This window comes from Marmota monax, unplaced genomic scaffold (assembly GCF_021218885.2).
Source record: "Marmota monax isolate L192 unplaced genomic scaffold, Marmota_monax_Labrador192_F-V1.1 WCK01_AAM20220418_F8-fsc00017, whole genome shotgun sequence".
NCBI classification, from domain to species: domain Eukaryota; kingdom Metazoa; phylum Chordata; class Mammalia; order Rodentia; family Sciuridae; genus Marmota; species Marmota monax.
In genome coordinates, this window is record NW_026695241.1 from 18,080,657 (window position 1) to 18,106,591 (window position 25,935).

At 44.4% G+C, this 25,935-nt stretch overlaps 1 protein-coding gene across 2 annotated transcripts in view; it reads left to right on the forward strand.

The window, feature by feature from the left end:
* Pomt2 (protein O-mannosyltransferase 2) overlaps positions 1 to 25,935 on the forward strand; it is a 39,848-nt gene that overhangs the window by 1,233 nt on the left and 12,680 nt on the right. Inside the window, exons 2-11 of one of the 2 annotated variants that reach the window (XM_046440760.2) lie at positions 6,803 to 6,887; positions 8,788 to 8,892; positions 10,346 to 10,454; positions 12,119 to 12,227; positions 13,660 to 13,819; positions 15,099 to 15,205; positions 15,834 to 15,916; positions 18,749 to 18,858; positions 22,741 to 22,807; positions 25,182 to 25,254. In XM_046440760.2, coding sequence (XP_046296716.1) covers positions 6,803 to 6,887; positions 8,788 to 8,892; positions 10,346 to 10,454; positions 12,119 to 12,227; positions 13,660 to 13,819; positions 15,099 to 15,205; positions 15,834 to 15,916; positions 18,749 to 18,858; positions 22,741 to 22,807; positions 25,182 to 25,254 — 1,008 coding nt within the window. The remainder of the gene's footprint in view (positions 1 to 6,802; positions 6,888 to 8,787; positions 8,893 to 10,345; positions 10,455 to 12,118; positions 12,228 to 13,659; positions 13,820 to 15,098; positions 15,206 to 15,833; positions 15,917 to 18,748; positions 18,859 to 22,740; positions 22,808 to 25,181; positions 25,255 to 25,935) is intronic. The other variant, XM_046440761.2, reaches the window with a different exon arrangement.

The window sequence follows — 25,935 nt, forward strand, 5'->3', positions numbered from 1 at the left end:
CTAAAGAGAAAATTAGCAGAGAATGTCAGAAATGTAAGCTACTGACCAAAAAGCCATATAGAAAACTGTCAGGGTTGCCCTACTTTGACATTAATAAATTAGCCATGACACGTTTTTGTTTGGTGACTGCTGGCAGAAGGTGTGATGCTCTTGCTTTAGAGATAAAAGACTATTACAGAAAGTAGGAAGAGTATCAGCATAATGGAGTCAGTTTCCTTTGCTCTCCAGGTCCCACAGGGTGACGCTATGGGCTGCGTAACACCGTGGGTTGCATCAAGGCTAGCAAGCTTGGGGAATCTTCTGTATTATCACAAGCAGTAAGCAAGCCTACTCTTTGTCCAGGAGAGAGATGTTATCTTTTCTTTCCAGATTGTTTGCTGCAAATAAAACCCTGAGAAATGACCCTGTCAAGCACAAGTACAGTCTTGCATTCTTGGTATACCTAGCAAGACTTGTGGGTGCATGAAACATGGATGTGGACTCTTTCCCAATGGTCTTCTCACCCCTCAATTCTACAGTTTCTTGGCTTTTATTAGATTTTCACATAAATATGCAACAGATGACAGAGGCAGGGACCAAATCAAATTTCTTTAATCTGTTTCATACAGCATTCATGGGACTCCAAGAAGCAGGATGAGGCCAGCCTTCAGTATTTACCTCAACTATGGCCTCCAGGGTCCTGGTCTTTCAGCCACCAGTGAATTGATCAGGGGACCATTGAGTCTTATTTTAGACAACTGAGATGTAGTCTAAGGCCTGTCCATTATGATCTGTGTTTAGGAGTTTAAATTGACCTCTAATATTTGTTGTTTCTGTCAATAATGACAGTACCCACTCCTACTAAAAAAAGTCTGACTTCCATGCCCAATGGAAGGACATTTGTGGCTCATTCCTCCTTATCTCCTTAACATACTACCTGGAGGGGCACAGGTCACTCAGTTCAGAACTTTGTTAAATTTTATTTGTATCACCATCAGATTTGATTTAGATCACTATTATGTTGATCTAGTTAAGCCATATGGGAAGTGTCACTAAATAGTTACAGTCTCAGTCATTGTACAAGGCATAACCCAAGGCCCCTAGTATATCAGGGGAAGCATATGATTGGTATCAGATTGACAGAAGGTTGTTCTTTTCTGTGTATTTGCACACATACGAGGAAAGTGTGGATGTCATCAGGCACATCAATAGTCACATCCACATGAGTTTTCCTATTTTCATAGCATGAAACTCAGCCACAGGTCAGATTGTCAGCTTCAGCTGTCACCTGACTCAGGTGGACCATCTGAGTCTTTTTTCCAGGTTTTGTTGCTGGAGTTGGGCACAAAGAGCATCGTTTCACCTCACTTTATATCTCCAGAGATCTAAGGTGTTCCTTCCCTAGCTTCTTGGGTTGTTTATTTCCTACCACTGCCACATAATTTATGTGTCCCATCACCTTTTTCCCATTTATCCTTTACCAATATCTAGACATTTCTGACATGAGTATTGTTAGAAAATTTAGAAAGACTCATTATATTTTCAACATGGCACATGTGAGCCACTTGAAGAGCAGAGAACTGAACCAAGTGGTCATTATGTTCATGCTCTTCGATGGTGTCACTCCAGCAAGACCATCCAGGTGACTAAACTAGAATTAAGTTTGAATCCTGTAGACCCTTCTCCACCCTCCCCAGCTGATCTGGGGCTTCTCTAAGGAGAAAGACAAACAAATCATGGTCAGGGAAATTTCAGTTTTTCCAAATAGGTTTATATAACTCCACCCCTTTTCCTGATCATTACCCAGTTGGTGACCAAGAGGAGATGAACCTTTCTAAGAAGGACTGCATTAGATGACCAGACTGTACAGGCCAAAAGGAGGTGATGGAGTCATAAATCTCTGAGGAGACTATAAAATGCTTGACAATATCAGATGCCTGTGGATAATAGGGAAAGTGGATTATCTATGAAATATGCCTTGTCTATTGATCCATTGTTGGGTGACCATTGTGTCAAAAAAGCGATCCACTGTCAGACGGTAGATGGTTTGGAAAGCTGAAAACATGACATAGTTTCAAGGTCCACAGAGTCAGATGGCTGGACTAAAACAGCCACATCACTGGACCTGAAGAAGTACCAGCAGCAGTGAGGTACCAGTGATAGTTCCAAGAAGGGAACAAAGTCCAAAGTTCCTGGGGGCAGGCAAGGTCAATGCCCCATGCATTCTGGCTTCCTTCACTGCAAGACAGGCAGGCCAACTTTTGGCAGGAGTGTGGCATGCAAGGGTGGCTTCCAACACCTGTGGTCCTTTATTTTGTGCTCAGTTCATGATGGCAAATACATTTTCACACCCAGTGCATTGATAAATCCAGGTGGCCATGGCTGTAGTTCAGCTGGTGCAGGCTTGATCAACAGCTTGATTGCATAGTCCTGTCAGCATACTGGCCCTGACTGTGGGCACCTGCATGAGTAAATGATCCAGACTGTCCATCAGTAGACAGCTGCAGTTTGCTCCCCGAGTTTTCGGTTTCATGGAGAAATGTCTTTAACCTCTCAGCATTGAGTCTTCCAACTGGTGTATTAAGTTGGCCGTCCAGAGTTGTAACTGGGGCTGAATGATTGCTGCTCCTCAGGGGACATCATCAGCTTTTCACAGCCTAACCATCAGTGAACCAGGCACAAGCATTTTTAAAAAATATTTTTAAAATATATTTTTTTATAACTTTATTTTATTTATTTACTTTTTATGTGGTGCTGAGGATTGAACCCAGTGCCTCATCTGTGCTAGGCAAGCGCTCTGCCACTGAGTACAGCCCCAGCCCTGGCACAAGCATTTTGGGGAACCTCTGTGAATCAAGGGTTACCCTGAGCTAGTAGCCATGCTTTAGGGAGAGGAGTGGGAAATGGTTTCTTTGCCCCTTTAATGTAAAACTGAGGTGCCTCCAGGCTGGCTATCCTCCTGTATGTACCATTTTCATAGGACACAGAGCCCTTCCCTTGTTAGCTTTAAATTCCAAGTGAACCTTCTCCAAAGTAGGAATGTCAAACCAGAGAGGCCTGGATACTCACTTCAAGGAGTTCAGTATGTTAATAGTTGCCCCTTTAAAAACAGATGTACTTGGTGCATTTGTCCAGCAGGTGGTGCTGTTGTCCTGGCGAATCAGTATTCCACCAGCCAGCCAGTCTTTAAAGCTGATTTCCCTTTTCCAGAGTTTTCTTTCTTTCTCCTGGACAACTAGGAGGATACAGACAGGATCACCTCTCTACACACAGCAGTCCTTGAATAGGATAATCCTCTTTGACACTTGTGGGATCAATATAGTCTATACACTCAACAGTGAATGCTACATTGAAGTGGCACAAAGAGCTTAACCACAAGGTCACTCTAACTTCCTTTCTCTATGGGGAACTCAAGCCCTGTCAGTTGAATTCAGGCACTTCCTCCTACCTCCACCCGGCACCTTGAGGTAATGAGTCTAATAGGCCTGCATCAGGCACCACCCCGAGATTATGCCACTTCCCAGAGTGTAGGGTGCTGGAAATGAGGGGCAGAGAGAGGCTCTTTCTTCCTGGGCCCTTCTTTTCCTCCGTAACCCCTCACATTTTCCTCAGCGTTTTTCCTAGTGTCTGGTGAGCCTTTCCTTGGGTTTAGGGACCCCTTTCTTTTAGTTGCTGCACAACTAACTAGTGGCTGTCCCTGCCGTCCTTAGTGCCTTTGTAAACCCTGCGCCTTGCACCCCCACCTCTTCCTCCAGCCATGGGACTGGCTGGCGGGAGATGTGACTCCTATACAATAGAGCCCTGAGGGCTGGGATGTGGCTCAAGCAGCCTCAGCACCACATACAAACAAAGATGTTGTGTCCCCGGAGAACTAAAAAATTAAAATTAAAATTCTTTCTCTCTCTCTCTCTCTCTCTCTCTCTCTTTAAAAAAAAAAACAAAAAAACAAAAAACAATAGAGCCCTGAATTTGGAGGGCTTCCTGGAGGTCCTCAGCATTCCAGGATGGGTGTGTGTGGCTTTCTGTTTCCCTCTGGGGTCATGGAAACCTTGGCCCTGCCTTTAATTATCTTACTCTTTAAAGCAGCTGAGGTTGTGGTAGAGGGGGAGGAACCAGACCACATAAAGGGAGAGGGTGACACTGAGCCAGTAAGCAAGGCACATTTACTTTTGGCTTGAGTACACAGCTTGCCCAAGGATCTTCAATATTGTCATTTTAATGGAAGTTCTGTGTTGAATAGCACGACCTTCTGCTGCATCATTTATTGATGCTTTGGAGACTTCTTGACTCAGCAGTCACTTCATATTGCCCTTTGACAGGGCTGCTAGGCTTGTCACTCTACTGTCATGATCACATCTCTTCTTCCTTTTGCCCAGAGGAGACTGAGTAGTAACCCAGAGAGCATTCAGGCACCATCTCAGCCCTGCCTCTCCCCAGTCAGCTTCTTTAGTAAGGGGACAGTGAGGATTCTTACTACTCCCACTGCCCACCACTTGGGCAAGAACATTCGCTACAGGTTCTAGAAGATTTCTCATATTCCTAACTCAGGCCATGATTTTTCAGAAAGGTGTGTGTCTCATTATCCTATGTTTGACCTCCCAAACTGTCAGGGGCTAGGATATTTTTTTAGCTGACTTAAAAACTCACAAGTTAATCTGTCACTGTTATCTGGATGTTGGCAGAGGTCAAAGTCCTGGATCAGAGGCAAAGAACTTTATTTCTCATGGCACAGCAAGCAGAACGAGTGAGCATCAGCATGTTGGCCTCGACCCCACCCCCCAGAGTCCCATGTGGTGCCATGCGTGTGGATGAGTGCTTGCTGTGTGGTGGCTGCACCCACCTGGCGAACATTACTGAGCTGGGGAATCCCCTGTTTTACAGCAGGCAGTAAGCAGGCTGCTCTCTGTCCCAGAGGAGAGCTTAGTGCTTCCCCAGGGTTGCTTGCTGTCAATATAAACCAGGAGAAATGACCTGGGTACTGATGGGTCAGGGCCTTGCCTTCTCAGTATATCCTGCGAGGCCTGTAGGAGCACGACAGTTATGGAGAACTGTCTCTCCCAGCACAAGCAGTGAAAGAAAGCCAAGAGGCAATGTGGATGTTACTGCTGATTTTGTTGGCAAGCTTCTAAAGTAAAAGTCTCATGCCCCTTTGTCAGTCTGTTCCCAAAGCAGCTTCAAACCACAGGCAGGGCGTGGTGGCACACACCTGTAATCCCAAGAACTCTAGAGGCTGAGGCAGGAGGATTGCAAGTGCAAAGCCAGCCTCAGCAATTTAGTGAAGCCCAGAGCACCTTAGTGAGACCCCGTCTCAAAAATAAAAAATAAAGTAACATAAATAGTCTGGGGATGTGGCTCAGTGGTTAAGCGCTCCTACGTTCAATCCCTGGTACCAAAAAAAGAAAGAAAGAAACAGTACCTGGGATGTGTGATAGCTTCCAGTCCACAGGTTTCTTTCACATGCATTATCTGAGTTGAGTCCTCATAGCTCCCTGGGAGTGTGGGGCATGGCGGTACTGAGGGAGGAAAGAGGGCTGGAGCGATCTTGTCACACCATTAGTCAGTGTTGGAGCTGTGGCTGCATCTCTCTCTTCTCTCTGCGAATCTGTTTTGTTACACTGCTCAGAGTGTTTTCTCCCTCCTCCCACTGTCTCTGGCAGGATCCCCCCCCCACCCCCATTTTGGGAGTTGAGTCCAGGGTGCTTTACCACTGAGCTACATCCTCAGCCCTTTACTTTTTTATTTTGAGACAGGGCCTCACTAGGTTGCTTAAAGCCTCCCTGACTTGCTGAGACTTGAACTCATGGTTCTTCTGCCTTGGCCTCTGGAGTGACTATGTCACTGTCCTCACCTGATGTCAGCGTACTTAGCAGAAGCATGTGTACGCCCTTTCCATTTACTGGGTGGGCCTACTGAGTTAAAAAAAAAAAATATATATATATTTTATATATATATATATATATATATATATATATATATATATATATATATATAAATAAATTTTTGGAAAAGTAGTTTGCCCCTGATGTGTTAGGTTGGTAGTGATTGCTCATGGAAGCTGGCCTGGGTGGGACAGTCACTAGAGAACAACCCCTCCTTTGAGCTTCAGGAAGAGAATAATGAACAGAAACAGCCAGGCTCTGCTGGGTGATGTGGCTATGATGTGGCTTAAAGTCCTCATGTAGGATATAAAAAAGCTTATGTGGTGTATAGAAGAACAAAACTTCACATTTGTAAAAGCAAATGTATTAGATTCACTTATAAAATAACTTATGCAGTGAGGACAAGTTTTAGATATGTTCGTAGTAAAAATGCTCAGTTTTTCCATACTAGTACTTCATCATAACAAGGTCAGTCAGAGCCCAGCAGGTTGCTCATTTCAAGGTCGCCGAGCGAAGTCAGAGTCCTGTGGCCATCATGGCATGACAGCTCTCTGTGACCAGTTGCCCAATGGCATAGTACATGTAATGTACATTTCAGTAGCAGAGAGTCATAAGGTCACAGACTCAGAAGAAAACTCATACATACAAACCTTCCCATACAGGACTACTCTACCCTTTTAAAATAAATAGATAAAAACTCAAAATACTGAATAGTATATATTTAACTTAAATTTATAGTCACTGGTTGATAAATATTTGCTAACCTTTCTCCTATCTCTCAAAATGAAGGTTAATAACCACCTTAATGCCCTGCTTTCTCAAATCACTTGTATCACAAATATTTTTTAAATCCACATTTTCTTGTTAATGCTTGAAACTCATTGTCTTTAGTCTTAACTGTGATTTTAACTATGTGTTATTAAGGCATTCTGCTTTTCCTTTAGTTGGGATGAGACTCACTTTGGAAAAATGGGAAGTTACTATATCAACCGCACCTTCTTCTTTGACGTGCACCCGCCTCTGGGAAAGGTGAGCAGCATGGCGAATAGCAGCTTTCCTCAGGGTGGTTCCTAGGTCTTGGAGCCAGGTGTTGATTTTGAACTTAATTCTTGGACTTTAGACTTTTCTGACAGAATTCCCTGACATTCCAGGTCAGCAACTTTCATATGAAATCATGGATGGTTTTAGGGATCCTCTGGGCTGAGAAAGAGAGAGAGAGTCTCTCCACTAGTAGAGAGATAAACACATGAGTTATGTCTCTACGATGGAATATTATTGAGTCATAAGGAGGAATAAAGTTCTGATACATGCTACAACATGGAACCTTGAAAATGTCATGCTAAGGGCTGGGGTTGTGGCTCAGTGGTAGCGTGCATGCTTGCCTAGCATGTGTGAGGCACTGAGTTCGTTTGATTCTCAGCACCACATACAAATAAATAAAAAAAATAAAAAGGTCCATTGAACAAAAACTATTAAAAAAAAAAAGAAAAAAAAGAAAATGTCATGCTGAATATATGAAGCCAGACACAAAAGGCTGTATATTATATTATGAAATGTCTAAAATAGACAAATTCATATAGACTGAAAGTTAGTGATTGCCAGGTCTGAGGGGAGGGAGGATTAGGGAGCAATTGCAGATAAGTATGGGGTTTCTTCTTGGGTGGTGAAGTGTTCTGTAATTAGTTACTGGTATGATTATACAACCTTGTAAATATATGTAAAGCCACTGATTGGTTATGCTAAAGTGGTGAATTTTATATTAAGTAAACTTTATTTCAATTTTTAAAACAATTTAGAATAGAAGGAGTATATTGCACAAAGCAGAAATAGCTTAGAAGAGCTGACTGCCCACATGGAAGAAAACTTCTTTTCTTCTCCCACTCCTGCATACACTTTCTTTGACCTGTTCCTCTTATGTGTTTTTAAATTAGAAATTCTACAATTAGATTCCTTTACTCTTTTAAAAACAAGCATCTCTGAGAAGGCCCGTGGGTCAGCTCTGGCGTGCATTCAGGCGCCTCTCCCTGCTGGAGAACCAGATCCTAGACACCAAGGGCGGGAATTGGCCCATGCTGAAGGGTGAAGTGATCCTGGAGAAAGCAGTGCTTGGGATGAAGGCAGGGGCAGGGGCGAGAGTAGTGATCTGTGACAGGTGGGCATGGGGCACTTGAGAGCATAGGCTAGAGACCAGGTGAAGGTCCCTGCAGGAAGCAGGGGTGGAGAAAGAGGGAGGATAAGTGGCTTATTTTGAAATTGGGAAAGGACAGAAAATGTCATGCCTCTTCCCATCTGCTTTACAACACAAGAACAATAAAGAGAAGAGCGGTGATGTCCTGTCTCATGTAAACCCCGGACAACCTGATAAAAGAGGTGCTATTGTAGCTCCATTTGCAGATGGTAAACTGGCATTTTTTTCTTTTCTCCCCTGGGGAAATGCCTATCTTCATTCCTCTCTCTTATTTTCTTCCCTTCTCCTTATTCCTAGTGTGTAGCTACTTGCTCACTTTTCTCCCTCCTCATCATGACTTGGAACTTGAGTTTCCTTTCAATAAACCAATCTCCCCGGAATCGGCGTCCACCCATGACCTCCCTGCACAGATGCCATTTCCTAACAAATGACAAAGGCTGAATGTGAGAGCCCCGCACTGACCCTGCCCTTCACACTGTGGGAACTTTTTCCTTCCTCAGTATTTAGTTTACACTATTTTCCAAGAACTTGCCATAACACAAGAGAGGATTTGTTTCAAGCAGTGAGCTCAACAGACAGAGAATTCTTTATTCTGCAGCAGCTGCAGGAGAAAATGTGATCTTGGCCACTCCTCTGTGGATAGTTGTCAAGGGAAGGCAAAGGCTACGGGTGCAGCCGGAGGGAAATTCAGGGGACAGGAATCATGTCCCAAGGTCTCTCATCTTTTTGTTCTTTTCTCAGATGCTGATAGGTCTTGCTGGCTACCTGAGTGGATATGATGGTACCTTTTTGTTCCAGAAGCCTGGGGACAAATATGAGCATCACAGCTACATGGGAATGAGAGGAGTGAGTCCTCCTGACTTTATATGGACTGACTGAATCCTGGGCCCACGCTCGGTCAGAAAAGCTATAGTTGGAAGCCCCAGAGTGGTGGCAGGTGTAGATAAAGGGGCACTCATAGAGGCAGCAGGGAGAGGAGAGGCGACTCAGAACTGAGGTGGGAAGAAGGGAGGGAGGCCATGGACAACACAGTTTCCATAGGAGCAAGCACTCGCTGTCACCTGTGGCACTGCCTGTGTGCAGCATCAGAGCTCAGGTTGGAGAGCAGCCAGGACCCAGTCAGGAGTCTTCTGCATCCCTACCCTGGCCTCTGCGCTGGCAGGTGGCATGTCCTTCCCCTCTGCAGCCACAGCTGCTCTGGTCCTGCCTACCTGTGCAAGCCTTTTGTGAAGATTCTGGCATCCCCACACCCTATCACTAGGTTTTTGCTTCTTTGTACATGACAATTTCAGGCATATTCATGAAAATAAGAATTCCTACTTCACAGATTTACTCTGAAGATTAAATAAGTGTTTCTTATTTTCCTTATCTGCAGGTTCATGTTCTTAAATGATTGTGTCCTGTAGTGACTCTTGAACATGTTGTAGCAGAGATAATTGGAGATAGGCCTGACTCACGGTGGGCTTGCTATGTAAATTGAGAAGGCCAAATTCAACAGCCTCATTCATTCTCTTTCACACTCAGGCATATTATTTTCTGTTTACAAAGGTGAAGACCCAAATGAGTTGACCATTTCTCTGGGTTTATCAATTTGCTGTTGGTAGGCAGGTAGGGGTTTGAAAGAGGTCTGGAGATTTAAATAAACAACTGTAACAACAACAAAACAAAAAACAATCTTCTAGATATGAAAGTGCTGAGCAATCTTTTTTCCAAAATCAAAGTACATCTTGTAGGTTAAAGAGTGGTATCTGTTGTAATTGAAGAAAAGAATCAGGAGAGATATTACAGAAGTAATATTAGAATTCTCTAAAATATTAAGATACCTTGAGAGAGGTCTTTCTCAACTTGTACCCCAGTTTTGAGATAGAATCTAATATTTGCCAAATACTTTCTGTGCAATAATAAACCTTTAGTTCATTTAATCTTCAAAGTAAACCTGTGCAGTAGGACTTCTTATTTCCCCATCAGGTGATGGGGAGGTGGAGGTAAGCCATGACTCTCAAGGTCCTAGCTAGCAGTGGTAAGGCAGTCCTGTCACTGTCGTGACTGAACTTGGCTGCTGCCATGCCAGTGTGCAGTGTCACTCTGTGGAAACACATATGTTGCTGGATTTGACTCTTCACTGTTACATCTCCCCTTTCTTATTTATAGGCTTTTTAGTTGATTTTTAGGTCGCCAAAGTCATCCTTTCATCAGTGTCCTCTGTCTTCAAACATTTGTTTGTTCCACAGCAGGTACAACAAGTAAGCCCCTAATGGTTATCATACCTTGTCTGACAACCACTGTGTTCCCTCCGCAGTTCTGTGCGTTCCTTGGTTCCTGGCTGGTCCCCTTTGCTTATCTCACCGTGTTGGATCTGTCCAAGTCGTTCCCAGCAGCACTGCTCACTGCCGCCCTCCTCACCTTTGGTAAGTTGTTTCGTCCCATGTGTTCTGGGAAGGGGACTGCCACACTGTGAGGCTCAGTACATACCAGAATCCCATCTGTGGGCCCAGTTCTTAAGTAATTTTAGAATTGGGTAAAATATATTGCCAATTTCATTTTATTCACTAGTAATACATATGTAAGTACTTCTGTGTAGCAAGCCTTTATATTAATGGAGGGAAGTGTTGGCATTGGTAGACTCTCTCCAAATCTGCATTTGAATTTGGATAATAAGACAAATTTGTCTTTGAACATGTGTGTATGTTTAAAGGAAGCTTATATTTCAATTTTGCTTCTCTTAGATTAATACGCAGATTAGTTTGCATTCCCTAAACTAATCACAACTAAATGCAAAGGCAGAAGTAGTTGTGTGGCAGGAGACAGCAGTAGAAACTTAAATATTTTGTGTGGTTCCTCACGTGGATAAGTTGAGAGTTGTAGAAGTCAATCTTGTTGCTAGCTTTGTTCTTCTGAAAGTGAATTCAAGACTTGGTTAATATTTAAGGAAGTCCAGACCAATTTAGGTGGATATTTTAGGAGTTGGTTTTGACAGGTGTATACCTTTGTTTTTCATGGATGTATTTCAAGATTATAGCATCTTTCTATAGAGGACTGGTGGCTTTTTCCTTGTATCTTTAATATCTTCTTCAGTTATTTGTCATTAAGTCATTTCTTCATTTGTCATCAACACCTATTTCTCAAGCACCTCCCCTATGCCAGGCCACTTAGCTTGGCCTCCATGAATATACTGAGGAAACATTGCTGTCGTGGCGTTTGCTCTTCAGAGGGACAGATAAATAAGCAAGTGGATTAGTGGAACATCTTAAGTAGTCAGTGCAATGTAGACTAAGGCTAGAGTAATGGAGGTCAGTGTACTGTTTTAGGTAGGGTGGGTGGTGGAGAACTCCCTGGGAAGGTAGCACTGGCAGACCTGAGTGAACCGAAGGATAGGGTCATGCAGAATTTTGAGGAAAGAGTGTTCACATAGGGGCCAGGCTTAGTGGAATCAAGGAACAACAGAAAAGGTTGTTGTGGCGAGGGTGGAGTGAATGAGGCAGAGTGTGGAGACGAACAGGTTAGACAGGGAGGCAGATATGCAGTCTTTGGTAGCCATCATGAGAATTTGTTAGTCTATGTGAAATGTGAAGACATTGGAAGGTTTAAGCAGAGGCATGATGTAATGAGAGGTAAGTTAAAAAAACAAATAACAAGAACAAAAAAAAACCCACTCTGACACCTATATGGGGAATCAATCCCTAACAGTAATTTCGTATAAAATGCTAAGATTCTTTTATAGATATATTTATCTTACATCTGTGTGAGCAAGGTGGCAGACCTTTTTTTGGTGGTGGAAATGGGGAAGACTTGACTCAGGGCTGTAGTGAGTATATGACATAATCCTTTTTGGGCTGAGGGCCTAGAGGCAGTATCAGATACTGCTTCTCATCATGGGGTTTTGTATGCCCCAGAGCTATGGCCTCCTACCTCTCTGTTGATCCCATGGTGACTCAGTGGCCCAACCAGTCTTGCCTACCCAAATGCTCATGGCAATTAGACAAGGGAGACTGATTTCTACTGTTGGGTCTTTTGGTTTTCAGGGGGATCCCTGTCTTGACTGCATTTTGACCTGTGAGCTCATGTTTTTCAGACACAGGATGCCTCACTCTGTCCCAGTACATCCTCCTTGACCCCATCCTGATGTTCTTCATCATGGCTGCCATGCTGAGCATGGTCAAGTACAACTCCTGCGCCGACAGGTCAGAAACACTATCTTTGGGAGGGGAGGGTCAGAAACTGGCAGCCCCAGAAGTTTGATAAGAACCAGACAAGAGTGGGTGCCCAAAGGACTTGTCTTGAAGCTGAGTTTAAGAAAGCATACTTTTCATTTGTTTGTTTTTAAATTTAGATCGTCCATTAGAGATAATATAAATACATTTAAAAATTGTTTATAAATGCTTTTATATTTGCTTGATGTAAAATTGAGAAAATATAATTATCTTTTTAAAGAACATTATTATTAGGTTTTCAGTGTGGGTACAGTGGGTAGGGGTTTATGGATGTTATAGAAGAGTCCTAATAGCTTCCCTCACTCTGCTGAGCATGCCTTTAGCACCAAGGCTGGTTAAGAGATGTAGGACAATGTATCCTTCAATTCTCCATCCTGGGAGTGGGGCACCAGGGTAGATGCTGCCTAGAATTGTTTCCCTACCCTCAGGGCATGTATCCAGTCCTGACCTAATGATGAATGTTCTATACCAGACAAGAGGATCCTTTCAGGCCCTGGTCAGTTCTAAAGCTGATCTGATCTACTTGCAAAATAATCTTTTCTAGATCATCCTTCTGTCTCAAGAGAGTAGAATAGAACTCCCAGGGAGTTCTATTCAAACAAAAGAACTGGCCCCTCCTAGGCTTTTCCAGAAGTCAGCATGTTTCACCCATGGCCAGACTCATTAAGCCACATTATGCTAATCACACCTGAGCCAGTGCCTATCAGCTCACTCTGGCTTTGAGTTATCTTCTGTTTCTACCACCCCCGTTTCTATGTGCCGTTTCTTGAATGGATACTATGCACTGGGTATTATGCTAAAGACTGGAGGTATGAAGATGCAGAGGTACTGAGGCATTGGCTTCAGCCAACAAAATGGTTAAGAGCATCAACATTGGCACTAAATGCCAGATTCTACTGCTTGTTGGCTGTATTTCTTAACCTCTCTGTACCTTGGTGTTCTTGTGTATTAAAAAAGGATAATAACTGGCTCTTCCTCATGGGGTTGTGGGGAGAAGAGTTCATATGTGTATAGGACTTGAATGGTGCCTGACGCATAGTAAGCACTCATTAAATGCTGACTTTCACAGATCCCCAGATGACAGAATCCTGTGGACTTCTTTGGATTTTCCTTTAATTCTGCTTGGTTGGTTACTAGTGAAAAAAGCCTACTGTGTATCTTATGCCCTACACTTGGCCAGGAACACCCTGGACCATCTTGCTAGAAAAATACTCTGCTCACTCTCACACTGGTTTTTCTGCAGTTTAGGGATTTCACAGACCACATCCATGGAGCTGGGCCTCCTCACCCAAGGCACAGGGCGCAGCACAGCCTCTCTGAGCTCTAGCTTTGTCCCACTGCTGCTCTTGTTTTTGAGCTTGGTTCTAGCTGCCAAACTAAACTCTTGTGTCTTGGTTTCCAGGCCTTTCTCTGCCTCCTGGTGGTCCTGGCTCAGCCTGACTGGCATCAGTCTTGCTGGTGCTTTAGGGGTCAAGTTTGTTGGCCTCTTTATCATCGTGCAGGTGGGGTTGAACACCATTTCAGACCTTTGGCACCTGTTTGGAGACCTCAGTCTTTCATTGGTGAGAACCCAAGTGCTTGTAGAATGTCTTTGCTCCCCAGCATCATTCCCAGTGGTCTGTCCCTGCCACAGGTTAGGGAGCCACTGTGTCCTGGGCCCCAGCTGGACTAGACCCAACTGCCCTCTGTAGACAGCAGGGCATCAGGGAGTGGGCCTGGTGTGAGAGCTGGAGCAGCATAAAGAAGAGGATGGACTAACACCCTTCACATTCTCTTTTGGCATTTGTTCCTGTAATGTCTTCTAAATGTTCTACAACTACCCAACCAGGGGATCTGTCCAGCTGGGCTCGTGTCAAGTGTGTGGCAGATACTGACTACTTGAGACCTTAGTTAAAATGGATAGAATGACTTTTTGAATTCCCAGTTTCTCCTTTCGGATCCAGGTCTTCACATAGGGAGGCTGGGAAGGCATTTAGGGCTTAGTATAATATCATCATTTATAAAGGGCTGATTTGGTGCTTGTACCATGAGAAATGCCTTACTTTCATTATATCATTTACCCCTCATAACAATTCTATGAATTGAGTAGTTATCACCCTGGTTTTACAAATGAATAAATGGAGAACTAAAGAGGTCATGGCTTTCCCATAGTCATACAGGTAGTCATAGGGAGACCTGGGCTCATACTTGGGCTGAATCCAGGCCTCAACTGCTTTGCTGCAGGTGCTTCTCCATCACCTCTGAACCCAACTCTCAGCAAACTAGTTATTCATTCAGAAAATACATAGACACTATCCACTGAATGTGAGATGCTAGGAAGGTACAGATAGCTGAAACACAGTTTCTGCCCTCTGGAATCCAAAGAGAGGAGAGGGAGAGAAGTAATCGGGCACTATAGGCCAGCTGGTAAGTGCTGTGAGCGCATAGAGGAGGGCACCACCCCAGTTGCAGGTGCTCCAGGAGGCCTCTGGAAGGAAGCCAAGGCTGAAGTTCCGGCAGAGGACAGCTGGCTAAGTGGTGGGGCTGGCACAGTCCAGGCAATATTGGGAAAGTGCAGGGGGTCCAGTGTGACAGACGGCGGAGGGCCTTGGTGTGCAGTGGCTGCACCTTGTCTGTAATAGTCCAGGGTCCTGGTGCAGGGCCTGGAGGTGCAGTGAGAACAGGGTTTGGAGGTGGGTGGGTTATAGAAAGAAAGGATTAGGGTTTCCACTTACTCTTCTTTCCTTTTGGCCTTTTTTATGGTTATGGCTTATACATTAAAAACACTTATGTGATGCCACGGAAGGTATAAAGAATAATGGGGTCCCATATGCCCTCACCCTGCACTGGCCTCTGTTGCAGGTGACTGTGGGAAAACACCTGACTGCTCGCATCCTGTGCCTTATAGTGCTGCCCCTGGCGCTCTACGTGGCCATTTTTGCTGTTCACATCACAGTGCTGAATAAAAGGTACAGCCAGAACCCTTCTGGCATCTTGCTTTTGGTCTTCCCCTGGCTCCTAAGACCATGAATGAGCTGCATGATTTCCTAGGGCTGTGGTTAGGATGGTGGGTGGGGGGCAGGGTTTTTTTTTTTATTTCTTTGCCCCCATATTCTCTCCTTTGGGTGTCCCAAGGGCTTGGAAAGGCCAGGAAGAAAAATTTCCTAATAGCCAAGTTTCTTTTTATCTCTAATAGAGGCCCTTGACCTTATCAAAGATGGGTGTTATAAGGGGGTATAGTGGGGGTGAGGATAATAATAATTAAATGCCAGCAGCAACAGTTCCCAGGAACTGTGTTTAGCATTTTGTATCCATGATCTCATTTAATCATAATCATTTGTGAGTTCTTTTGTTTTTTAAAATTTCCAATTTATAAATGAGCTCAGGCTAAGCAAGGTTAGTTATATTGCCTAAGTCATCCAGCTAGTAAGTGGCTGAGTTGGGATTGGACCCAGTTTCTCTGACTTCGTCACCCACAACTGTCCCATGATACCACAGTGCCAGTCTAATTCTATTTCTTTTAAATTAACTAAGGCCTCCTGGGAAATCACCATTTATACTCCATCAACCTGACTCTTTCTTCTTCCTCTCTCACAGTGGTCCTGGTGATGGCTTCTTCAGTTCCGCCTTCCAGGCCCGGCTTTCAGGGAACAACCTTTATAATGCTTCCATCCCTGAACGTGAGTGTTCTGGGTCTCTGCACAGAGGAAGGGCAGAGCCATTTCCTGGGAATTGAATTGGAAAAGACAAGTCTGATCAAGCTTGAGTTATTTTAGCTCAAAGATGGCAGAGCGAGCCAAGACCAGTAGGCTGGTACACATTCTCAAGAGAGCACGTCAGGATGTGCTCCCTTGCAGCAAGCTATTTGACCCTAACAAGTAACTTCTTTGTGGCTGTCAGAACCAGCTCTGTGGGAAGGCTAGTGAGAGAGAATTTGGTGACAGAACAAGGCCCCTAGGGACAGCTGTTGTTTCCACTGCAGTGTTCTGAGACTCCATCCACTTGATTGTTCACAGATGGGTCATTCGCAGGCACTCACCCTCCAGAGACAGTGCCTGGGGTAGAGGGCTCCACACAGTAAGGCCGAGTAATCAGTATGTTCTGAGCACTAAAAGGGAACCCAGAGTGCTGGAATTGAAGGGTATGAGAGGTCACTGCTGCTGGGCAGCTGGAGTGGATCTGTGCTGCATAGAGTGGATTGACTTGGAGTTGGGCCCTGGAGGGGTGGGGAGCTTTCAGTCAGTGAACAGGAGAGGAAGGGGCCAAGTCAGACTGAAGCGATGGCATGATCAAAGCTGAGGATGGGGTGAAGCTCTAGGCCCAGGTTGTGTGCTGAAAGGTACTGGAATGTAAGTTTGTGAAAGTAGGTTGGACCCACATTGTGAGGGTTTGAGATGTTCCAATGGGGTATCAGAGAGCTGCTGGAGGTCTTTAAATAGGGGAAGACCAGCAAGGCTGTGCAGCTGGGAGATGACACCACTGGAAGAATAGGATGGCTGGGGAGGGTACGGGATCAGAGACAGGGGATGTCCTCTAGGAACAGGGACATGAGCTAGGTGTGATGGTGACAGCCACAGGGGAGGCAAATGGGAACATTCAAGGAAGACTGGACATGGAAGGAGAGAAAGAAATATGTCACTGAGGACTTGAGTGCAGGTGACTGCTTCTTGGAGGTAGGGACTATGTCTTACTCATTTTGGTCTCTTTAGTCCCTTACACAGCGCCCAGGGCACAGTGGGCCCTCTAAGACTGTGGAAGGAATGAGAAGTAGGCAGGAGAAAAAGTTGGTTTGGAAGTGTGTGGTCAGGTTTTTGCCACTTGACAAGAACAACTTAGAGGAGGAAAAGCTTAATTTGGGTTTCAGAAGTTTCAGTGCATGGTTGGCTGACTCCACTGCTCTGGCCTGAGGTGAGGAAGAACATCATGGAAGAAGGTGGAGGAAGGCTGCTCAGCTCATGGCAGCCAAGAAGCAGAGAGAGTGTGAAGTACCAGGGTCAAAATATAATCTTCAAGGGCATGCCCCCAGTGACCTACCTCCTTCAGCCACACCCCACCTGCCTATGGTTACCACCCAGTAGGCCATTCAAATTTTTTAAAAATACACCAAATGGATTAATCCACTGATTAGGTCACAGCTGCCTTAATCTAATCATTTCCACCTCTGGACATTCCTGCTTTCTCTTACATGTTAGCTTTTTTGGGGGACGCCTCATATCAGCCAATAACAGAAGGGTAGATATCAGAGGGGTTGACTTTTGAGAAGAAATCCGCAGTGAGGCCAGTGGGCTTGGGCTGATGCGTTCAAAGAGGAACCAGCCAAGCAGAGGGGAATTGATGCTGCAGCAGTGATTGTGATCTATATGGAAGCTCAAAAGAGAAAGAGAACAATCACCAGGAAGTACAAGAGGAAGAGGAATGGGAGAAGGACTGCAGAGGACCAGTCTGTGAAGGGATGTGGAATTAAGAAAGGGGAACAGAGTCTTTCAAGAAGCAAAGGTCGTCAGCCGTGTGCAGGGACAGAGGTGTTGACTTACATGAGAAATTAGGAAAACGGAGCTATGGAGTTTAGCAAATTCCCACTTGTTATTTAAAAGCCCTGGCTTAGCTGTCATCACTTCTATCAGGTGGTCCTCTTTTTACTGCCTGGGAAAGAATTCATCCTAGCCTGCTCTGGGCTCCTACCAGGTCACATGTTGTCACACTTTTGCTGGAGAGCTTGCCTGTTTGCCCTGTACTTGTCAATGTGAGAAGCTGTCTGCTCTTTAGACAGGGCTCTTTCGGGGCTACGGTCAGCCTCCTCTACCTTAGGATCTTCTGTGTAACCAGCACATGCTAATGAGGGACTGAATGAGTAGGTGGAGTGAGGGAACTGTTTCAGTGCAGTGGTGAATGGCGGGGCAGCCAGATGACAGGGGATTGAGAAGAGGGACCAAAATAAGGAAAAGAGACTTCTCAGTAGGAGGAGGGGATGCTCTTAGGGAAGCAGTTTATTTTACAGTGTTTTTATTCACAGTTCAAAAATCCAAACCATCACTGAACAGTTATTTTACATGCTACTAGATTCAAAAGGCACAGTCTGTCATAATGTTATGTATTGGAGAACGTTCGAGACAAAGACATGAAATGCTTCTTTTTTATTCCATTGAATACATGTACAAGCCTTGACCATGTACTTGCTATTGTAAGTAGTGCTTTGAAAATGACAGTGTCAACACCCAGCTGCTTATGAAGTGCTCAGGATGGGGAGGGCAGGGCACATGTGAGACCCAGTGGGAAGTCCCTCTGGAGTTGGTCCTATGGGGGTGAGAAGGCAGCTATACCCGTGTCAGGCAGCCCCAGGCCCTGCAGAGTCTCGTAGAGGGCTCAGGAGTCCTGTGCACCCTCTGCAGTGATGTCCCTTTTCTTTGGAAGTTGGGAGGACGTACTTCTTCCCATCTCTTGGTCCTTGATATTTTGCTCCTAGAAGGCTCTCACAGTGCTGCTCTTCCATCTTCTGTCTCCCTTCCTCCCAGACCTGGCCTACGGCTCTGTGATCTCTGTGAAGAACTTCCGGATGGCCATTGGTTATCTGCACTCGCACGGGCACCTGTACCCCGAGGGCGTGGGCGCCCGCCAGCAGCAGGTGAGTGGGCTTCTGTGGACTTGTTCTGCAGCAAAGCTGAATGGTTTGCCATGATGGGACTGCCATTCACTTTCTTCTCATCCTTTGTTCATGTCATTTCCCCTGATTGAAACGGTTCCAAGAGGGAGAGCAGGGATATTGGAAAGTTTGGTGGGGCCAGACGAGAGGAGGCCTCTGTTGTCTCTTCCATAGACACTGGGAAGGCATGGAAGTTGTTAAATGATGTTAAGAAATTGTTAGATAGCTAGGTTAGAAAGATAGGAAGAAAACTGTAGCGGGAATGGGATAGATGATGAGGAACTAGCTTGGAAGCGATGATTATGAAAGAGGGTGGTGACTAGAGGCAAAGAGAGCAGGGGGCAGAGGCGGGAATTGATTCAGGAAACACTTCATAGGTGCGATGGCCAAGAGCTGCGCTCAGGTGTGTAGTTTGCACGCCCTGGTGCATGTGTGTTGATGCTGTGTCACAGAGTCAGGAAGGGAGGGGGAGGAGGGCTGGCTGTGGGGATAGGAGCACCGGTTTGTGTGTTTTAGGTTTGAGGCTTATCCCAGGAGCATGTAGCATGTGGGCGTTAACACAGGGAACATCGCCCAAAAGAGTTCATGAGGGGGCCCATGAAGGGACCCTGGTGAGGGTCCATCATTTAAGGCAATGTTCAAAGCTGCTTGGAACGGAGCCAGTAGTAGAGGCCATGAAGAAAGGAGAGAATGGGGAGGTAAGAGGAAGAGTAGAGGAGAGTGTCAGGAGGAGAGGGAGGTCTCCAGAAAGAGGAGAGAACCAGTGGTGCAGCTGCTGCCGGACATCAGAAAGGGTGAGGCCTGAGAAGGGGGCCTTTGGTGGCAGAAGAGGCCTGTGACAGAGGAGGGGTGAGAGCAGAAGTTTCAGAGGCAGTGACTTAAGGAGCAAATGGGAGATGGGAAGTGGAGGCTGTTACTCTAAGAAATTCTCTTCGTACAAAATGACTAATTTCTTCACTTTGCAAAACAATTTACTACTCAAAGTGCTTTATTATCTTTTCTTTTTTAGTTACTAGAAAGTTGACCCAAGGTATTGGGATCATTTTTCTCATTCCTGATTCTCTACTTTTCTCTGAACAAGTGGTCCCCAACCTTGGCTGCACTTTAGAATCAGCTGGAGAGTTCTTAAAATATTCTGACCCTTGGGCTCTACCACAGAGATTCCAGTTTAATTGTTTGAGGTGGGGGTGGGACATTCATTGTGCATTTTTGTTTTGGTGTTAAGCTCCCCACATATTTCTAATCCCCAGCCAGGGCAGAAAACCATAGCTATGTCATTCCATGTTGATACCCTACTGCAGATGTCATGTAGAAGGTAATGAAGTTACAGATGTTGTGGCCAGGAACATCTATACTGTGCCAAGGGAGAGAAGGGCCACATTCTGAAAGACCCTATTAAGCTGGTGTTGCACACTTGGAGGTGTGAAACCATGGTGGCAGTTGTGTTAGTCAGCTTTTTGTTGCTGTCACCAAAATACCTGATGCAGACAACTCGGAGGAGGAAAGGTTTCTTTTGGTTCATGGTTTCAGAGGTTCCAGTCCATAGTCAATGGCTGGCTCCATTGCTCTGGGCCTGAGGTGAGGCAGAACATCATGGGTAGGAGGGCATGGTGGAGGAAAGCTTCTCAGCTCCTGGCGGCCAAGAAGTAGGGTTGGGTAGGGAAAGGGACCAGGGATAAGATACAGTCCCCAAGGACACACTCCCAGTGATCTACTTTCTCCAGCCATGCCCCACTTGCCTGCAGTTTCTGCCTCCTCCCAGGGTCCATTCACCTATCTACAGATTAATCCACTGATGAGCTCGGAGTCCTCATGATCCATCACTTCCCTGAAACCCCACCTCTGGATATGGCTGCACTAGGGGCCAAGGCTTCAACACATGAGCTTTAGGGGGACATTCCAGATTCAAGCCATAGCAGTGGTGTAAAGAGAACGCGTTGGGGCACGGAGCAAGAGATCTGGCTTAGTCTTTACAGGATCAATCACTTAGCCATTCTCCACCTATTGCTTCATCTGAAGCTGAGGGGATTGGACTAAGTAACTTGCTCTTCAGTTTAACATCTTGTTAATGTCTCTAGGTCACAAATTTTAAAATGTTTTTAAAGCATAACATTTCGAAAATAAAATTGAGAAATATGGAAAAGCATAAAAAAGGAAACAAAAGCTGTACATATCCCAGATCTGTATTTATTCAAATATTTTGATATACAGTATTCTTCTATAATTGGATACCTAGGTTCCTAGGAAATCTCATGTCATAAAAAAAATAAAATCCACTATAAAACAAATGTTTCAATGGGAAAAGGGCCAGGAACTATACTCACAATAAAGAGATCTTTTTTCTTGCAGGAATTTTAATGCTAATGGTTTTTGTAAAAGGAAACAAATAAAAAGCATTCCCTACCACACACAGCCATGGATTATGTGTGTGAGCCCTAGAGAACCTTGATACCCATGAGCAAATCCAAGCTGGATGGTCTCTGTATGGCTTAATTTGTTAACATCAAAACTTTTAGCCTCTTGTAAGTTCTTACTATCATTATCATTAATTTTTTTCTGAGGAACAAAGCAAAAGCAGCCTTAATACATACAAATATTTTTTTCCATAAATTCTAGCTCCATATTTCTTTGCAAGTAAAGTGATCATGTTGTATCCAACTGGGGTTATAAAAGCTCTCATTATAAAAGAAATGCCTATATATCAATCATTTCCGGGTGTGTCTGTACTTGTTTACGTAATTGGCATAATTGTATGGGTTTAGTCCCTGTCTTGGGAACTTTGTAGTTAGTACCTGATTTCAATCCTATCTCCCTAATGCATAAACTCTGTGACTATGCTGAACCAATGATTCAGTCTGTTTCCTCATAAGTAACATGGAGAATGCCATAGCACCTACGGCATAGAGTTATAATAATGATTAAACAAGGTAAGATTTGTCCATACAGTCTGGTGATAAATGATAGTTATCTTCAGCATCATCGTTTCTTGAGCCTTTTCCCATCCTGCTGAAAGAACACTTTGAAAGATTGTTTGTGGGTGTATAGTGTTTTATCCCATAGACATAGTGTCATGTTAACTGTTCCTCTATTATTAGATATTTATACTATTTCCATATTATTGTTAGATTAGCTGCAGCATTATAAATGTGCATGTGAGCGCTCACACATTTATTTTTTAAAATCATTGTGTACAAAATGGCCATGACTCTAGGATGAGATATTTATGGAGCTTTTTGGTTTCATTTGTCTACATTATAGAAAATACAATGGCATGGAATTTTTACTTAGAAAGTTTGAGGCATGGTATGAATTACTTTTTGTGCATTTTTTTTTCTTGGTACCAGAGATTGAACCCAGGAGTACTTCAACCACTCAGCCACATCCCTAGCCCTTTTTATTTTTTATCGTGAGACAGAGTCTCACTATATTGCTGAGGCTGGCCTCAAACTTGTGATCCTGCTGCCTCAGCCTCCCGAATTGCTACGATTACAGATGTGTACCACCGCACTCAGCTATGAATTCCTTTTTAAAATGTACTCATCTGTGCTGGAGACTGTTATACAAGGTATCATGGTTCCTCCCTCTAGAAGGATAGGACTTTAATGATAACACACAGAATGATATACAAAAATGAATTCAAATGTTCTGGAGGGACAGGGCCTCTAAATCCAGAAGGAAGAAGAAGAATCTCACTCAGCAATGCTGCCCCTGAGTCTGTTGGGAAACATGGCACTTGGGCTGCTGGCTGGGAGATTCTGAAAGAGACTCAGGTAATGTGCTGGTTTGCTGGGGATTGTCCCGGCCAGCTCTGTTATAGTGATGGTATTCTCTTCCCATCTCCTCCTCTGTCCCACTCCCATCCAGGTCACCACCTATTTGCACAAGGACTATAACAACTTGTGGATCATCAAGAAACACAATACAAACTCAGGTAAGGTGCTTGGGAATGGATGCTTCTTGTATTATTATTACTTCCTCTGAGTCTTCAACATTTTTCTTGCTTCCAGAAAAATGGTACTGAGATGGGCTTCCCCAAGCATCTCTGACAGCATCTTTACTGATCTCAGTTATTCTTTCAGCAGTTATCAATTGAGCTTCTACTGTGTTTTTAAACACAGTTGTAGGCGCAGGGGATAAGCAGTGAGTAAAACAGATAAACACTTGTAGCACTGTTATTTTGAAGTCATTGAGCAGGGACAGGGCTCAGACTTCATCTAGGAAGAGGTTACCTGAGCATGCCACACCAGAAGCTGGGGAGTAGCCAGCCCCAAGCCAGGGTACCTGGAAGCTGCTCTCATTTCTGATATAGAGCACACCAAGCTGTGCAGACCCTACCTGCCATCTCTCCTGCTGGGCTAGTCTAGGCAGGTGCTTGGGATAGCACTGGAAGCCTGCTGATCTGCCTCAAGGTCTAGGCAGAGTAGCTCTGAATGGAGCCCTCCAGGCTTTAGGGGCAGAGTAAGAGCTATAGTTGGCTCTTCCTCTTTGGTCCAGTAACTAGCTACCTGCAGGCTGTCTTCTGCCACAGCTCAGAACAGAGGGCATAATCGTGGTGCCTTCTGAGCCCATACTCATGTCAATCTCCTGTGTCACAGGCATTCCCTGTAACTCAGCAGACAACACCTGTGTAGCCTGTTCTTGGCCAGCTGCTCATGAGCCTTTGTGGAAAAATGGGCAGCTGCTCATCTAAATCCATTTTCTTTTTCTCTCTCCTTTTATTGCCTCAGTTTTTTAGACTAGAAACATGTCGTACACAACCACTATCTTTGCATCTGTATATTTGTATCCTCAATAATAGAAAAATGACACCATAATTTATATTCTTATAATACTAATAGAGAGAGAGAGTATGTGTGTGTGTGTGTGTGTGTTTTGGTTTTTTTTTTTTTTTTTGGTACCAGGGATTGAACTCAGCAGGACTGAGCCACATCCTCTATTTTGTATTTTTTAAATGTTTTTTTAGTTGTAGATGGACACACAGTATCTTTATGTTTTATGTGGTGCTGAGGATCGAACCCAGTTCCTCACGTAAGTGAGGCAAGCGCTTTACCACTGAGCTACAGGCCCAGCACCCCCTATTTTGTGTTTTATTTAGAGACAGGGTCTCACTGAGTTGCTTATTAGTGCCATGCTTTTTGTTGAGGCTAGCTTTGAACTTGCGATCCTCCTGCCCCAGCCTCCCTAGCCACTGAGATTACAGTGATGCACCGCTGCGCCTGGCCATTGATTGTGTTTTGATGCATCAGGCCAACATAACTGGTCCACAGTAAAGAGTTAGGAGGAAAGGCCATACATGTGGATCTGAACCAAATCTTTTGGACATCCCTCGTCTCTTATTCCATTTTGTCTAAACAACTAAGGATTTTCTGGGAACTTAATAGCCTAAGGTCTTTGTGTTGATGAATGTAAATGCCCCTCCCCACTGCCTATATGAAATAAAACTTCCCTCTCTATTGACTTCCTTGATTTGTCATCTTGCTAATTAATCTTAGGAGTCCCTAAACAGCAGCTGAGCAATGGGCATCTGTGCAGTCAAGTTCTCTAATTCTCTTGAGAGCCAGTAATTTGCATTGGCAAATTTATCTTTCCTGACCTTGAGCTATTCATAGAATATTGGTTTCACTCTGTGGAACGGAAATTTGCAAGAGTACAGTCTGCATTGCTCTGATGACTGCCAGGGCCTTTTCCTTATGGCCTTTCCAGATCCTGAACAGTCTTGATTTCCACATGACACAGAAGTAGTCCTTTTCTTTCATCATTTCATCGTTTTCTTCACACTTACCAAGTCTATTATCAGAGATAAGATTTGATTTTGAAGAGAGATGGTGATTTTCATGGAATTTTTGGAAGACTATTTTATTACTTATAAAAGAAAATCTTGTTATTTAGCTTCCCAGCCTCAGTTCCCATGGGGGCTTCAGATAAAGGCCTGCCAGATGAAGGCCATGTTACCTGGCTTGTCTGTACACAGCATGGCACCACTCGTTCCACCCTGTCTCCTGAGCCCACTCCCTGCCTGCCTACACTTCTAACTACATGAAGCCACGTGCTGTTGGTCACATGAGTTTGTTCTTTCATAGCTCTGTGCCGTTCCCTGACTTGTTCACCTGGTGAAATTCTCCCCTTTAAGAGTATTTTCAAGCATGATCTCTCGGACGTCCTTCTCTGATCCTCTGAGGCGATTGGGCTCCCTATTCTTTGGTCCCACGGCACTCTTAGTACCTCTGGCACTGCTTTCCTGCAGGCCCTCCATCAATACTGGCCTGGTGAGTGAATGACCCGTATTAATGCTTGTTTCTTCTCAGCAGATCCCCTAGACCCTTCATTCCCAGTGGAATTCGTGAGACATGGAGACATCGTTCGACTGGAACACAAAGAGTTAAGTGAACTTGCTGTTTAGGTAATGAGTGGGATAGGAGTTTTTTATGAAATAAAATATAGGAAAGTCAGGTTTGGCTGAGGCTGTAGTCAGGGAATGAAGCTGCGGTGCTAAAATGAGAAGAACCAGCTATGAAGGTAAGGCATAAGGCGGGTTAGCCGCTGCCTGCGTTGACTCTGGGGAGCTTTGACCTCTGAGGGCACCTTTCGGTTTCCCTTTTCCTGGGAGAAAAAGTTTGAGTTGTCCAAAACTTCCTCTTAATTGGCCACTTTTAGAAAATGTAAGCATCAAATTCTGAGAGTATGACAAGCTCGTTTATTTCACTAGTGTTCTCACTGAAGTGACTAAAAATGCTGGGAAAATATAAAAACTACTTCTTAAAAGCATAAAATAGTGACAAGATATGAAAGACTTCCTAGGCCAAAATCTAAGTGAAAGATGGAATCCAGAAAAATAAGTAGGGCCCTGAAGGCACTTCACCTGGATCCTCTAGTTCTGAGTTTTGGTCTTTCATTTTGATCTTTTGTTTTGACTACCCCTTGAGAAAGGTTTGAAAGTCAAAGTTCTAGTCTCTTCCAGAGTGGTAAATTTATTAGGTTAAGGATGTAGCTCAGTGATAGAGCACCTGCCTAGTATGAGGCCCTGGGTTCAATCCCCAGCATACCAAAAAACAAAATTAA